General features: G+C 38.7%; 1 protein-coding gene across 2 annotated transcripts in view; it reads left to right on the top strand.

Moving 5' to 3' along the window:
• Positions 1-18205, top strand: part of SLC4A4 (solute carrier family 4 member 4) — a 1959050-nt gene that overhangs the window by 1723399 nt on the left and 217446 nt on the right. For both annotated transcript variants that reach the window (XM_044061142.1, XM_044061141.1), the window contains 2 exons: positions 6547-6660; positions 7792-7953. In XM_044061142.1, the coding sequence (XP_043917077.1) occupies positions 6547-6660; positions 7792-7953 (276 nt within the window). The remainder of the gene's footprint in view (positions 1-6546; positions 6661-7791; positions 7954-18205) is intronic.

Here is an 18205-nt window from a genome sequence, read left to right as displayed (position 1 = left end):
TCTCGGTGTTTTGGGTGTCGGCTTTGTGGCGTGTCAGTGTAGTGAAGGGGACCTATATATATATATATATATATATATATATATATATATATATATATATATATATATATATATATATATATATATATATATACATACATGTAAAATACACACAAACACGCACACATACATATATTACACGTTGTGTATATAGAAAGAGAGAGATATGAATTATATACAAGTAGATAGATATAAAATCTTTTCATTTTATTAGTAATCTGGTCATGATGGAATATAGGTTTAGTTGTTTATCTGCATATCCTTCATTCACTAGGGTAAACGTTTCCCAGGTTTTGTATTGGGACTCCCAATATCAGTTCTCAATAACATTTCTGCTTCACCCAGAGGATTTAACAGATGTATGGCTGCAGTATTTTTTCACCCGAGAGTGATAAGTATCCAAGTGATTCCTTATCTGGAGTGCAACAAAATGAAAGCCATCTCTTTTCTAATGCTTACATCTCACAATTCCTCAGACTTGCAGTGCTTGCAGAACCAAGATATTTTCCTTAGTTACCAGAAGTCAAGACCTATTCCTGTGTTGGTTCAAGGGATTTCTAGTCACTATACTGCATGTCTAATAATGCTTAATATGCATAGTTCATGATAGACTATAACCAATGATAAGCATTTTAGTTTTTGATACTTTAAAACAGAAACAACAGACAGGGCATTTCTCAAAGCTCTGGATTACAACCCTTCCTCTGTAACCATGTTGTATTTTACATGAAGAAGATACAATGGTACCTTATGGTACTATAGAATCAAGGTGCACCTTCTTTGGGATATTTCTTATACTTAATTTTGGCTTTGTGTGATATCTGAGCTCGCAGCTCATATACTCAGCAGCTATTTCTCATATTGTGCTGCTGTGAGTGCTTTGCAATTTGCATTACTACATTCTTGAACTATTCTTATTTATTATCAGAAAATGCAGCATGTTTTGAAAACTATTTGGCAGCTACCTTACACCCTTCATGTTGGGGTACCAAGCTCGCCACACCCCACAGATTTAATTATTTTCACTTTGACTGCTATGTAACAGAGAAAGGTTAAACACTTACAGGCAATAAAGCCTGCCTTGCTCTTACTGTGGAAGGCTGAAGTACTGGACCAACTCTTAAGCAGACAAATGCAGGCAACATCTCTCTCATACCTGCCTCAATGAAATGTAGAATGAGCAAACAGACAATCAAGTAGTTAAGCTCAAGCAACTGTATTATGAGCTGTTGAGACACAAGTTGTTGCCTGTATCTTCCTCTTCTTTTGGCTGCTCCCATTAGGGGTTGCCACAGCGGATCAACTGTTTCCTCTGGGTGAAGTAGAATTGTTATTGAGAACTGATATTGGGAATCCCAACACAAAACCTGGGAAACAACATTTCTTCCTGTCCTCTGCATCTTGCTCTGTCACACCAACCACCTGCATGTCCTCTCTCATCGCATCCATAAACCTTATCTTAGGCCTTCCTCTTTTCCTGTTACCTGGCAGCTTCATCCTTAGCATTTTTTCCCAAAATACTCTGCATCCCTCCTCAGCACATGTCCAAACCAACGTAATCTTGCCTCTCTGGCTTTGTCTCCAAGCCTTCCATCCTGGGCTAACCCTCTAATATACTTATTCCTAATCCTGTCCATCCTCTTCACACCCAGTGCAAATCTTTACATCTTCAACTCTGCCACATCAAGCTGCGACTCTTGCCTTTTTGTCAATGTCACCGTCTCCAACCCATATAACATAGCTGGTCTCACTACCCTCTTGTAGACCTTCCCTTTCACTCTTACTGGTACTCATCTGTCACAAATCACTCCTGACGCTCTTCTCCACCCACTCCATCCTGCCTGTACTCTCTTCTTCACCTCTCTTCCACACTCACCATTACTCTGAACTGTTGATCCCAAGCATTTAAACTCATCCACCTTCACCACCTCTACTCCATGCATCCTCACCATTCCTCTTTCATCCCTCTCATTCACACACATATATTCTGTCTTAGTCCTGCTGTCCTTCATTCCTCTTCTCTCTAGAGCATATCTCCACCTTGCCAGGGTCTCCTCCACCTGTTCCCTACTCTCACTACAGATCACAATGTCATCTGCAAACATCATAGTCCACGGGGACTCCTGTCCGATCTAGTCTGTCAACCTGTCCATCACCATTGCAAATAAGAAAGGGCTCAGAGTTGATCCTTGATGTAATCCCACCTCCACCTTAAATGCATCCGTCACTCTCACCACAGATCTCACCACTGTCACACTACCCTCGTGCATATCCTGTACCACTCTTACATACTTCTCTGGCACTCCCGACTTCCTCATACAATACCACAACTCCTCTCTAGGCACCCTCTCATATGCTTTCTCTAAGTCTACAAAAACACAATGCAATTCCTTCCGACATTCTCTGTACTTCTCCAGCAACATTCTCAGAGCAAACATCGGATCTGTAGTGCTCTTTCCTGGCATGAAACCATACTGCTGATCACTAATCATCACCTCCCTTCTTAACCTAGCTTCCACTACACTTTCCCATAACATCATGCTGTGACTGATCAATTTAATCCCTCTGTAGTTACTACAGATCTGCACATCACCCTTATTCTTAAAAATCGGTACTAAAACACTTTTTCTCCATTCCTCCGGCATCCTCTCACTTTCCAAGATTTCATTAAACAATTTAGTTAAAAACTCCACTGCCATTTCACCTAAACACCTCCATGCTTCCACAGGTATGTCATCTGGACCAGCAGCCTTTCCATTCTTCATCCTCTTCATAGCTGTCCTTACTTCCTCCTTGCTAATCCACTGCACTTCATGATTCACTATCTGCACATCATCCAACCTTCTCTCCCTCTCATTCTCTTCATTCATCAGCCCCTGAAAATACTCTTTCCAACTGCTCAACACACTCTCCTCACTTGTGAGTACGTTTCCCTCATTATCCTTTATCACCTTTACCTGTTGCACATATTTACTATCTCAGTCCCTCTGTCTAGCCAATCGGTACAGGTCCTTTTCTTCCTCCTTAGTGTCCAACCTTTCATACAACTCTTCATACACCTTATCCTTAGCCTTCGCCACCTTTCTCTTTGCCATGCACCTCATTGCCTTATACTCTTGTCTACTTTCTTCATCTCTCTGACAATCCCACTTCTTCTTCGCCAACCTCTTTCTCTGTATACTCTCCTGTACTTCTTCATTCCACCACCAGGTCTCCTTGTCCTCCTTCCTCTTTCCAGATGTCACACCAAGCACCCTTCTAGCCATCTCTCTTACTAGCTCTGCTGTAGTTACCCAGCTATTCGGTAACTCTTCACTGCCACCCAGTGCTTGTCTTAACTCTTCCCTGAACTCCACCTCACAATTACCCTTTTTCAATTTCCACCATTTGATCCTTGGTGCTGCCCTCACACTCATCCTCCTCTTCTTGATCACCAATGTCATCCTACAAACCACCATCCTATGCTGCCTAACTACACTTTCCCCTGCCACCACTTTACAGTCTCCAATCTCCTTCTGTCCCTTCTACATAAGATGTAATCCACCTGTGTGCATCTTCCTCCACTCTTGTAGGTCACCCTATGCTCCTCCCTCTTGTTAAAATACGTATTCATCACAGCCATGTCCATCCTTTTTGCAAAATCCACTACCATCTGACCTTCTGCATTCCTTTGCTTAACACCATACCTACCTATCACTTCCTCATTCCCTCTGTTCCCTTCACCAACATGCCCATTGAAAGCTGCTCCGATCACCAGTCTCTCACCCTTGGGTACAGTCATCACCACTTCATCCAACTCACTCCAAAATTTTTCTTTCTCATCCATCGCACACCCAACTTTGGAGCATATGCACTAACAACATTCATCATTACACCATCAATTTCCAGCTTCATAAACATCACTCTATCTGACACTCTTTTCACCTCCAAAACATTCTTAGCATACTGTTCCTTCAGGATAATGCCAACGCCATTTCTCCTCAACAATTTGAACCCGCCTCCGATACACCTAGCCTTGCTCCCATTCCATCTGGTCTCTTGCACATACAATATACCAACCTTCCTTCGGTCCATCATATCAGCTAGCTCTCTCCCTATACCAGTCATACTGCCAACATTCAAAGTTCCAACCCTCACTATCACAGTCCTAGCCTTTACCTGCCTTCGGGCATGCCTTCACCCTCTTCTCCTCCTTCGGCCAACAGTAGCCCAATTTCTGCCAACACCCTGTTTGCCAACAGTACTGGTGGCGGTCATTGTTAACCCGGGCCTCGACCGATCCAGTATGTATATCTGTACTGTTGTCCGCATGTATGATTTGGAAAAATTTTACACCAGATGCCCTTCCTGATGCAACTCTCCCCATTTATCCGGGCTTGGGACTAGCACAAAGAAATGCACTGGCTTGTGCATCCCCAGAGGCTGGATTGCTGGCTGCATCTTACTACTGTTTTTTCACCATTGTGTGTCCTTTCAGAAAGATTGCATTCCAAAATGGGGACATGTTACTTGTTTTTTATCACCAACACAGGGGAATCAGCTGTCTTTATACATTTTCAGGCTGTTGTTGCACCTGGTTTTAGATATGCTAGGGTAAAATATAATCAGTTGTGCAGATACAAACTAATAAAGAAAAATGTAAGAAAAATAAAAGCTCTTAAATAAATGTTTTTCCTTAATGTTACACTGCACAGTATCTACCTTAAAATTCAGAAAAAAAGGCTCATTGCTCCTGGTAATTGCCCATCACAGGCCAGTCAATTATCTCTTGAGTGAGAAAATGTGATTCATATGTAGCTATACCCCCAGTGATAAGAATCTCATTATCATCTCATTAGCATGTCTCTAAATGGCACATTAGATGACAGTAGTGCTCTGCTTAGTAGCGCACGTCTCATTGGCAAAGGCACACCCCTACATTCTCTGACATACTCACACTCATTCAGACCATACCTCTCAAGTGTACCTCATTACGAGAAACGTAATCATTTGGGGTCATAAAAAGTTCATGTTCCTTAAACTTCTACATTGAAAGGGTCTGTCGCACATTCAGTGTTAGGATATTTTTAGCTGATATTCATGGGAAATAGGAATAAATCATATTAATTCACTAAAATATCTTTTTTATAAGTAAAACTAGCATATTTTAACCATCCTATGACCTTCCTAGATGAAGATGTTATCAAGCTGTTAGTATGTGTTCCACATTTTACCCATTTGTTCCACATTATGAGGGCTACTGTTCCTCATTTTGGAGATGGAAGGTTGAGAGCTCTGATTCAGACACCAGTGCCCACACACAGGATCACATCTCAACCAATTAACAAACAAGCCCTCCCAAACCAGCACACATTCAACCACATGCATATACCAACACAGACAAATCCATACTCTCAGTTCCATTTCTAACCCTGTAGTGGAACCACCTAAACATAGACACAGACAGGCACACATTTATACAGCTTCATTTATGCCCCTGTAGACATGCACGCATGTCCACACACACACACACACACACACACACACACACACACACACACACACACACACACACACACACACACACATACATGTACTAACATTCCTCCAGCCCCCACATCTTCACTGAATGTACCAGCACAGCAAATACTCCAACAGGAGTGGATGGGGGTCACTATTTTCTCAAGCAATCAAATTTTGTATGGCTGAGTGACACTCTTAGTAGCTTGACTGAGCAAACTGGGAGCTGCTTACATTTCTAGGGGAAACAAATCGCTAATTTGAATCAGCCACTCCGCAGATTACTGCATTATCATGCAGCTTTAAATGGAAGACCCCCCCCCATCCCCATGTTTAGGCCACCATGGGGGAGGAAAATCTCAGTGACAGAGTGGCAAAAGAATCAGAAAGATTTTCTATAATGAGGAAAACAGATATTTTAAGGCACACAGTAAGATTTTCTGAATAAACTTAGCCCTAGTACAGAGTGTGCTCCTCAAACTATTTTGTAACACAACAGAAAGAAGGAAGCTACTCTGTGCATGATGTGTACTCACATTTTTTGAGTGGGTTAGTTCTGTCGCAGAGAAATTAACCCATTATTTACAGGCCCACAGAATGTGTGGCACAATAAGGAAATGCTTGATTTGTCCTTTCTTAGGATTCTTGTGCAGATATTCAGTGAGTATAAACCTGCATTCAAGTATTACTGCTGATGGCCTAACAATTATGTTTACAGGGTTTCAGGCATTGATGAAGAATAACATCCTTTCAGGTATTATCACTAAGGAGTTTTGTTTCAAATTCAAAAGTGCAGGATGAAAATCCAATCCAGCTCAAGGATTCTGTGTTATGCATGGAAATTATAAGGTGTTGTAGTACTTGTATCGTATCGTACAGAATTTTCTTTAAAACACATGTCACTATGTGCTCAGAATCTTTTCAGAAGTATTACCTGCATGCATGTCAATTAGAAGTGCATGCGTGTAAATGAAAGGTATCCATCATGTCTGTTTTTGTTCATTCTAGGTTAGAAAGCTTATCAGCGACTTTGCCATTATTTTGTCCATTTTGCTTTTCTGTGGAGTCGATGCACTGGTAGGTGTGGACACACCCAAGCTTCTTGTGCCAAGTGAATTCAAGGTATGTCAAATGTTTACTTTGCCTTAGTGCCACTTTAGCAGAGTCAATGCCAGTGTTTTGTATCACATAAATTACTATCTTTGCATCATGTTCTTACTGCTTTCAAGCTTCTGTATCTAGGGTTATCTTGCTGTGATACCTGACCTTCAGATAAAATTGACGTTTTTAGAAAGCTCATTGTCCTCTCATTACTGCTGACCTTGAATGCTGCTTTACCAGATTTCTTGTCTTTATTGTTCTGCTTCGAATTGAAGTTCTAAGATAATTATTTAAAATAGGTGGTGTACTGTTTCAGATAATATTTGGCATGTTGTTTAGTAGTGAGTACCATTTTGTCTGATCAGTGCTTGCTAGGTGAAAGTGATGCAGACATTATGTTGTAGGTGAAAACATTCCAACTAAAGCTTTCAATGGTTTCCCTTTTTTTCCTCGAGTGTAAAGTAGACAAGGTTACCAAATGGTCAGCTGCGGCTTTTCTCAGAAAGCGAAACAGTGCTAATACTGATTCACAGTTTTCTTTTTCCATGGCTTAGCAGATGTGGATTTGCTTTACATACGTAACAGAGACAAGCTAACAAAGACTCCCACATGACATGGTATAGCAGCTTGACCTCTTAAAATGACTTTTATTGTATTTTTCATTCTGAAAAGGGTTCAAGTTGTGTTCATTCCAATGTAACTTCATCATTTAACACAACAATCCCTAGTAGAACCAATCAACTCTGAATAGAGGACTCCAAGACTACAGTTTATATGTACCTGCATAGCCTCTGAACACAGTAACAGTATATTAGATTAGTGTAACTCTTCTTGTCATACTTGGAGAACTGAGCATCAGATACTTTGCTCATGGTGAGCCCAAGAGCTTTTTTTCAGACTTTCTGTTTGTTTTCTTGAACTTATCAGCAAGAACCACAGGGAAAGTGGTACGCATGAATGCCATTAACCACAAACCTGCTTGTCTAGAAGGCGAAGCAGCATAACTTGTATACATATATATATATATATATATATATATATATATATATATATATATATATATATGTTCTGCATATTTTTTCTTTTGTTTAATTAGTAATCCTGCTACTATTCTTCTGTTATTGAAATGTCTTTTTTCCCATATTTGTTTAGCCAACAAGCCCACATCGAGGTTGGTTTGTCCCACCCTTTGGGGGAAATCCATGGTGGGTGTATTTGGCTGCAGCCCTCCCTGCTCTGCTAGTTACCATTCTAATCTTCATGGACCAGCAGATTACAGGTGTCATTGTCAACAGGAAGGAGAATAAGCTAAAGGTGAGAGTTACCTGTATACTGAATTTAAAGTGCCATTAAATGGACAATCCTCTAAATCAATGTAAGATTACTTTTCACTGTTCTGTTTTAAATTTTTTAACTGATGGCTTTCTACCTTGGAAACTGTTTATACAATAAAAGGTTTTAGAGTAAAATCATGCATGTTTTCTACTGCATTCTTTATTAGTGCTGATAAACTGCAGACCTTTTCTTCTTTGCACAGCCTTGTTGTGTCGCTAATCATGTGCTTCAAGAACTTACTTTCCACTTGTTTCTTAGAAGAAATCATTTTCTAATATACCAGTAAGAATCCTCATAGTCTGTGTTTGTCAAAGATAGCAACTTTTGGAACAAATATTTACGTATCACTAATCTGAACAGAAATTATGAAATTCAAGCTTTAAGTAAGTCTAGGATGTTGACATGTCCACAGTTTATTGCTAGTGCATTTCTTGTTTAGCTGTTCCTAGGGGACTTGGTCTGAAAAGAATGTCATAACCATGCAGCAAAAACATTCTGAGGGCATCATTATGAAAAAGAAAAGAAAACTGTTAGGAATGACCCCCCTGTATTGCCTGTACCTTGTACAGTCCCTGAAATGATGTATGGACATCTTTAATTTGTTTTAATAAAGAGATATGTTTTTACAGCATTTTGACAATATCGTAATTGTCTTGTTGTAAACATTTAAATTACTTGTGGATCATATGTTGACATTTTTAAACCATCCATATATTGTTGAGTTATAGCTGCCTTCTCATTCAATGAAACAATCGCCTTTTCCATATCAGTAAAACAGACATAAACATGCAAACATATACACTGTACCACAATCAACAATGTACTATGTACTTTTTTAGGGAAAAACAAAACAAAGACAAGGGTATTTCTAAAATACTTTATATACGAAAACAGAATAATCAAAGTTAGCACTTTCGTCCACAACCAATGTATGAACTTCAGACAAATTCTAAATTACAATGCAACCTTCAAGTAGATCAAGTAAATATGACATCGTACAGACCATAAAACATTTAAAGATACATACTTCCAAAATGGATTCCATAAAGACATTTCTTTCAAAAAAAAAATAAAAATACAATAACTTGTCCATATAAATCAAATATAAAACATTAAAAAACTACCTATATTTAGGTATATATTTAAACCTCAACCTTCATCTTTCCAAAGATTTAAGTCTAAGAATGCATTTCAGGGAGCACTGATCATGTAAGCCTGGGTAAACATATGCATTTAATTTAAGTTGCCAAAAGAGGTCCCTTTCTTCTAATGAAAGGAGCCAAGGTCCACTCCTAATGTCTTTCCTGACATTATCAATAATCAGATAATGAAGAAAAATGAAGCAAAGTTGGACACTGCTGACAGCTTAAAAAATCTTCTTTATTCTTAAAATCACAAGATAAGCGCTTTCGGGATGACCCTTCTTCAGATAAATAAAATGAATGAGATGGTTCACTTATATACATATAAAAGCCAATCACATTCAGAAATAGCAAGCACATTCAGTGAAAGACACGCCTATTTTTCAAAATAGGCTTAATTGGTATGTACTCATTTAAACCTGGCTTCCTGTTTGCCATTAAGCTAGCAATCCATTTTGTTTCTACAGTTTCTGTTTGAAGCACAATATCACCCCCCCTAGTGCTGGGTTTAACATTTACAATGACCCTAAATTTAAATGTATGTGTAGGATACAAAGTCACATGTCTACATAACGCATTTCTTTCATCTTTATTCCTAATACTGGAAAGATGCTGAAGAATCCTTACTTTAAACATGCTATTCGTCTTACCCACATAAAAACCTTGGCATTGACAGCACTCTGCTAAATATACTATGTTGGTTGTGCGGCAGGTTGCTCTTCCTTTGAAGTGAAACACTTTTTGGGTAATGGGATGTATAAAAACAGTATCTTTATTTATGTAGGGACAAGCTTTACATAATCCACAATTACTCGTTCCTATGGAGTATGGTAAAGCATAGGATACATTTGGCACGAAAGGTTCCTTGCATAGTAGATCCTTTAAATTTTTATTCCTCCTGTACCTAAAAGAATGAAAATGGTGCCTGGCATTTTTCATAACATGTTTCGCCAAGGCATTTGTGACATTCTGCTTATCAATATTATATTGGTGCTCATATACCCTTTGCTTAAAGTGTCTCTCTGTTTTGCCAACATAAAACCCAGTACAAAGTTGGCACCTGACAAGATAGATGACTCCAGAATTGTCACAATTAAATTTACCTCTAATTCTGTATGTATAATTGTTAATACAAAATCTATTTGTGACCTCCATGAATTTACAAGAGTTGTATCTACCACACTTAAACATGCCAATGATAAAAGTATTAACACAAATTTTTTTTTCAAGGATTTTCTTCAAATTACACCCTCGTTTAAAAACTACCCCTGGTTTATCAGTAATTTTCTGTCTAATAAGGGGGTCTTCCAAGAGGATCACCCAATTTTTCACCAAAATATCCCAAAAATGGCCAGCATCAAGTGAATGTGGTGTGATGAATTTTAAAGAATAGTCGGTATCGTTAGTCATAGAAGGTGGAGGTTCAATACTATATTCATAGTTTGATTTACCACTTCTCCACTATTATTTGATACAATGAGTAATGCAACTGTTCCTTTCAAAATTGGCTTAAACCAGCCAAAATCTATTTTCATCACTACTTCAGAAATAATATCCTCAAGTAAATAAGAGGGATAGGATCTCTTTAGGAACATTTTCTTTAAATTATCACATTCCGATAAAAATTCACTATCTAAAGAGATCATTCTGGCAGCTCTTACTAGCTGCCACTTAATAACAGCCTTTTTTTGATGAAAAGGGTGAGAACTATTGAAATACAAAAAGGTGTTCGAGTAAGTGGGCTTAGGAAAATTGTTGCCAAGTATTTTCTATTTGGGTTATCTTTCATTAGCTGGACATCTAAGTAGGAAATGGTATCAGTGTTAAACTCAAAAGTGAATTTAAGGAATGATGTAGAGTCAAAAATAAATTCCACAAAGGCAGAGGCTTCCTTTATGTCCCCATTAAAGGTAATAAAAATATCATCCAAGAATCTGGTATACCAAAAAATCCATTTCTTTATACAAATTACTACTAAACAAAAATTCTTACTCCCAGTAAGCCATTACACAATTAGTAAAGCTGCCAACACATGGGGAGCCCATCGCTATGCCAATTTTTTGTAAATAATATTCCCCATTAAATATAAGGAAGTTATTAGATTGTACAATGTCAAGTAAATATTCGATTAAATCTATCTCTTCACTGGGAGCACCCTTTTTATGTAAAAATTCTCTAACCCAACTAATGCCAAGATTATGTGGGAAGGCTGTGTATAAATCTTTGACATCGATGGTAAGAAAATTAAAATTACCATCAAAACTTGAAGTGTCAAGGAACCCTAGAAAATCCCATGAATCTCAACAAATATGGGGTTCACCTCCTAAATGCTTTTTCAATTTTAAACCCACATGTTTAGCACAACCATAGATAGTACAATTTCTACTGTCCACAATAGGGTGGAAAGGAGGGTCCACTAAATCCTTGTGGATCTTTGGTAGACCAAAAATCACTGGTGTTACTGGGGCAACCATATTTAAATAATTAAACGTGTTCAAATCAATACTTGTGTCTATGAATAAGTCATTAATTAAAGACCTTACTCATTGACAAGTACCATTAAACTCATTTAATGAAACTTTTAAATATGTTTCAGGCCCAAGATATGCAACATTTTGTTCACATAATCATCTTCATTCATAAAGATCAAACCACCCCCTTTATCAGGCTTTAGTACTTATACTTTTTGGGTTTTTAACAAATCCAATACGTTTCTTTCAACAACAGAGATGTTAGCTCTTTCCCTTTTACTCACAGGTTTGTTCAACAAACACCCAATATCAAGTTCACATAGTTTTTTAAAAAATAATAAAGTACCATTAAGAGGGGGATTAAATACACTGGAAATCCTTAAATCGTCATCTAAACCAGTGAAAGAAAGAGAATCTGAGAGAAAAGGGAGACTTAATGAGGTATTTGTATGAACCTAGTGTCTGTATTACAGAAGATGGAATTGTTATATCATTAAAAGCATGATGTTCTCTTTAAAACTGCAGCATGAATTGCAGAATGTTAATTAATGTAAATATATAGCCAGCAATTCTGACTTGTGATAAAGAAGACATGTTAAGTAGATAGGAGGTGGGTAGAACTGGGATATGTGCATGAGAGACAGTTCTACCTAAGAGACTGGCTGGTTGTACGGCAGAACTGGATTATAACATTACATCTTTTTGGTTTCCATCCCCAGTTACACTAGACATTCTAGAAACTGGGAAGCTTGTTATGCACATTCTTCCCCCAGTAAAGACTAAGAACCAGGGGTCTATATTATGGTATAGAAAGCTCAGGTCAGCGAGCACCTGTTCATTGACCAATAAACAGCAAAATGTCAGTTCCGGGAATGGCCACTACAGCAAATTTTTTCCTAGTGGGAAAAAATCTCTTGGCCATCATCATGTATTTGGCCTTTTCCCCACTGAGTGCGATCTCAGAGTTGGTATATTTAGTTAGGGGGGTTGGGGGTGCAACCCCCCACATTGTGGGGTCTGGGGAGAAAATCCCTCTACTTTGTTAGGTTTGTAATGCTGTGTCATTTCAGCTTGGCCAAGTGATTTTTTTCCGTAGGAAAAAATTTGCTGTTTTGGCCATTCACGGAAATGATATTTCGCTGTATATTGTTCGGTGAATAGGTGTTCACTGACCTGAGCTTTCAATGTCATAATATAGACCCAGAGCCAGAACTTGAGTTCCACACTATCATACTGTGACTGCGGTGCATTGGTGTGGGGTTCTTGTAGTGACTAATGTCACTGTCAGACCTTGGTTTTGTTTCCACATGCATGGCTGTTTAAGGATACATCTTGCCAGTGTGGAATTGCAATGCCTTGCCTCAGAGATAACAGGCCTATTTCAGGGTGTTGATAAGCAATCAGAACCTTCACTTCCTAGAGTGGAGAACAGTTCTAGGACCAGATATTTTTCCTTCATAGCTGATCCACCAGTATCTGGTCTGCTGTTCAGACTGAGTCCCTAGTCTCACTGATGGCAACCCTTCCTCTGCACCACTTTATCTATTCTGGGTTGTAGCTTTTTATTTCCTTCATAAAAATTACGTCTTGAGAAAAGCAGGAGAAATGGGGATGTGAGATAGCATGGGTAAAACTGATAACTAAGGACTTAACTTGTTATCAGATATTCCAGATCTATTTACATAGTTTATGATTTCAGAGTTAGAAAGAAATTATTTTATTACATCACAAAACTAAAAGGGAAGCATTGTGAATGTAGCACTTTACCTATAAACAATTACATATTCACCCACTTTCAGGGCATATTGAATGTACTGTAGGAAAAAGTTATGCAGACATCACAATAAACAAAGACATGTCAGAATTCTTTAGAGACAAGAGGAGTCCAAAGCATCCACGAATAAAATTCCAACCCATGTTCTACGGAACAATACGTACTTCATGGTTTCCTGTTTAGAATGAAGGAAAACCTTGTTAAACCACATCAGTTGCTTTGAAAACAATGCTAGTATATGTAGACATCCCTGATCTAAGACAAGCAATAAGTGGTACTATTTCAAAGGCAGGGTGAGTTGAGTTTCACATCAGACCTAAACAAATTCAGTCCCATTAGCCTGATCAGGGTTTTAGTGACTTAAGCCATAATTGTACTTTTCCTAAATGACATATAAAGCCTGCTCCTGTTAGCTATAAAACAATATGCGTTTAAGTGGTGATCTTGTCTTCTGAATATTACTGCACTTTAAAGTTGTAACAGCAGCATCTGGTAAAGTGATAAACTGCATCCAGTTTATATTAATTTTTGACCTTGATAAGACATTCAACACTATCCTACTTAAGAGAGTAAGAGATAAATTAAGAGTATTAAATACTGAATCAGTTGTAAGTCAACAGGTAAAACATTAGTTAAACAACAGGATTCAACAATTCAAGGGTGGAGTTGCGTATCTCTTCTATTGGTTGACCATTAGTAGTGACCCACAGAGCTTTGTACAGGGGCTACTTATTTTTCTGAAATCTTCATCTTAGATATAAAAGTGTTAAATGAACTCTGGATAATGAGATATGCTGACAGCTGCAAAATGTGTAACATAATTTATTCAGCAAAAGATGACATAACTCACAAAGATGATCTATAAAAATATATATATATATATATATATATATATATATATATATATATATATGTCTGTGTGTGTGTGTGTGTGTGTGTGTGTGTGTGTGTGTGTATGTATATATATATATATATATATATATATATATATATATATATTTATATGTATTATATGTATATATGTGTGTGTGTGTGTATATATATATATATATATATATATATATATATATATATATATATATGTATGGTTCCCCTTCAAAATCACAAAATACTAAATTCTCGAATTTCAGTATTTTGCGACCATAAAGGCGAATTTTTCAAATGTCAAAAGTGCATAATCGCAAATTTTAATATTTCAAATTTGTGGTTATGGCTTTACGTTATGTGACGTGCGCTGTTTGGTTTGGATGTTGTTCAGGGTAGTGTATGGATTTACGTGGAATCTAAGGTAAGTCAGTATTTTGTAAGGGTTTTGGGTGGGAGTTTGAGTGTATGTGAGATTGTTTGTAAGTTGTGTGTGTGGGTTAGGGTAGGAAGGTGAACATATGAGTATGTAATTTCACTCTTTCTAAATGCCATGGGGACTCTACTTCCTCTAATGAAGACTTAGACTCTGGTGAGGATTCAATGGCTTTTGCATCTCAGAGCCACTCTCCCTTTGCTGTGGAATCTGAGAAATGGGATTCTCTTTCTGCTGAGTCTGCTATGGAGGAATTGTCATTCAGGGATGTTGTTTTGTGTGATGGAACACTTTAAGTGTGACTGTTCCCAGGTTTTTGATTTTCAAAAAAAGATATTGTAAACCCTTGCAAATAGATTCTCCTTAGCCTTCTGCACTCCCTCCAGTGGTGTGCGCCCTCCTGGATACTTTCACTGCAGCTTCTCAGGCCCCTGACTTATCCTGTTGCCCCTAAGAACCTGGACAGTTTCTATAAAGTTCCTGAAGTGCAAAAGTTTTTATATAAAAGATCTGCCTCCGATCCTGCTGCTATTTCTACAGGCACTGATAAACCATCCACATTGCTGCCTTCTTCTAAGCTTTTACCTTCTGCAAACAACAGCCATTCCATGCCATGGACAAGTATGGTAAAAATGTATATACTGCTGCTACCTTAGCTTTTAGGGCTATTAATTACCCGACCCATATGACTAGGTATGCCCGGACTCATGTTTCTTAACTTCAGGGCATGCTGGTCAATTTGCCTGATGCAGAGGGTAAGACTTCTACCATTTCCCTTTTGAGCTCTTCTTCTTAGGTGGCCCATCTTTCTATTAAAAGCAGTTATGAGCTGCTGATGCCTTCTCTAGAGCAGCTGCATGTGGATTTGTTATTAGGAAGTATTCCTGGTTGCAATTGCATGCTTTGCCTGAAGGCAATAAGGCCAAATTATTGGATTACCCTTTTGATGACCAGAATCTCTTTAACACTGCTTCAACTGAAATGTTTAAAATAAGGTAAAGTTATGCAAGACTTTAAACAAATCTTGTTTTCTCCTTTTCTTAAGTTTCAGAGAAATAATTTTCCTAAGCTGTCCCTTTGTTTGTAGGCAGCCTTCTAGGGGCAAGAGGGGTTCTATGTGAATTTTTCCAGACAAGCTTTCTCAGGGTTTTAAAAGGCAAAAGCCTTCTTTCCCTGACAAATTTTCTTCTAGTTGACATTCACACCTACCACTTGGTCAGAATCCTGTGTCCCTCAGGTAGACTTTCTTTTCCTGTTTGGTCACAGATAATCATGTATGCTTGGGTACTTTCCATTATCTAAAATGGTTATTGTATGGTCTGGAAGTACCTTCCTCCATTTTAGGCCTTCCACAGCCTCCTCATTTTCAGCTGCCACATTTTCCTTTGGTTCTTCATCATCTGGTGTTACTGGGAACCATCTAACTTCTCCTCTTTTCTCAGCAGGGAGCAGGCTTTTATTCCAGAATGTTTGTTTCCCAGGGAGGAAGGGTCATGGAGGTTCATTCTAGACCTATCTTTTCTCAACACTTTTCTCAACATTCTCTCTTTCAGGATGTTGTCTCTTCAGCATTTTTCCCTCTGTTGCTTCCTTAAGCCTTTCTGGTATACCTGGATTTGAAGGATGCTTACCTACGCATTTCTGTTCACCCTGTTCAGGAAATGTTTACATTTTTCTCTTTCTTTCTTTTGTTATCAGTTTTCTGCTTTGCCTTTTTTCTTTCCATAGCTGTGAAGGTCTTTACCAAATGCCTGGCCCCTGTGATACCTTCTACAGACTTCAAATATTCCCTTTTTGTTTGACATTTTGAGTCAAGCCCCCTCTTAGCAGCTCCTGCTTTAGGATCAGTGATTCACAATGCTTCTTCTGTGCAGTATGGGGGTACACCCTCATTCCGAAAAGGTCTGTGTTTCTGTCTACAGACCAAGTGTTCCTGTGTTGCAGGATTCAGGCAGTTCCAGTATTGGCTTGTCTCCCACCTCCAAAGTTCCTCTCTTTGACTGCTTATTTCCCGTCTCTCTTTCCTCTTCTAGTCCTTCCTGCAAATGAATTTATCTGAGCTCTGGAGTACATGGCATCCACCTTTCCAATGGTTCCCTTTGCCAAACTCTACATGAAAAAATTTCAGTGGTATCCTAAGACTCTTTGACACCAGCACTGCAAACCTCTGCAGTATCTGGTTCCTCTTTTGCCTTGTCTCAAGCTTGAACTCTGGTGGATTCACAACGTTTGACTGCCATGAGCTTAATTCTGATGATATCCCTAACTGCTTTCTGAAGCCTCTCTCTCACCACAATTCCTACACCATTTCTAGCCTGCCCTCCACCTGAGTAGTAGACTCTGGATCCCAAGCGAAATGGATGTTTCCAATCATGGTTGGGGTGCCTCCTCCAACAACCTCAAAGTCCACGGCCTTTGATCCTAATAACAACTGGCAGACCACATCAGTGTCAAGGAGATGACAGCTCTTCTTATAGCTCTCTAGGCTTTTCACTCCTTTTTTGTTTCAGGTCCTGTAAAGGTTTTTGTGGACACTACCACAGTCATGTGGTATATTAACAAGCAAGGGAACACAAAATCTTTTCTTTGCAGACTAGCACTTCAGGCTTAGGATTTTGTAGTCCACCATTACATGTTTTTTCAGGCAGTCTGTATTCCTTCTGCAGACAATCTGGTGGCAGACTGTTTAAGCAAGCCCAGGACAAATCCTCAGAAGTGGATGAATCACATGGAGGTGTTTCTGAACATTTTACATCAGTGGGGTACTCATCACGTAGATTTTTTCTTCCCCTCTGAACATACCCCAGTTATGTTCAGGAGTGCCAAATCCTCTGGCTTGAAAAGTGGACAGCATGTCCCGTTTTTTGGAAGGAGATGTTTATGTATCACTATCCCTCTCTTCTTCTATTACCATCTTGCTGGTGACTCCATTTTGGCCCAGCCTGCACTGGCTCCCCCTTCTATTTCATCTGTCCAGGGGCAATCATCACTAGTTACCTGAGAGGATCGATCTTCTCACACAAGACAAGGGGTTTGTCACTCATCCATACTTCCTCACTTGCCCACCCTTCAATTTATACTTTGGGTAATAGGATTTTGATTCCTTTTAGGCACAAATTTTCTGAGGATGTGAGTTACGTTTTGCAGGAGGCCAGAAAACCCACTACTAGAAAATCATGTGACTAAATGGAAGAGATTTCATGTCTCAAGCATGACTTGGACCCTTTTTCTGTGTGTGTGTGGGGGGGGGGGGGTTCTACTATACTTATTTATTGTGTGAGTTGCTCAATTCCGATTTGGCATATTCATCTGTTAAAGTTCATTTGTCATTCATTACCACTTGCCTGCCTCTGAATCCACCTTTTGCCGTTTAAAGCCAAACAGTTTTGAAAAGGTATCCTTCATAGTCAGCCTCCAAGAAAGGCTATTCCTCCTTCTTGGGACCTTCATTTTTTCATAAGAAATTTACCCAGTCCACTTTTGAACCTGCAGTTTCTTCTTCTTTATGAGATTGTACTTGGAAGACTGTATAGTTGGTGACTCT

Source organism: Protopterus annectens, chromosome 2.part0 (genome assembly GCF_019279795.1).
Source record: "Protopterus annectens isolate FY-2018-M chromosome 2.part0, PAN1.0, whole genome shotgun sequence".
NCBI lineage: Eukaryota > Metazoa > Chordata > Ceratodontiformes > Protopteridae > Protopterus > Protopterus annectens.
This window is presented reverse-complemented; position numbering and strand designations above follow the sequence as displayed.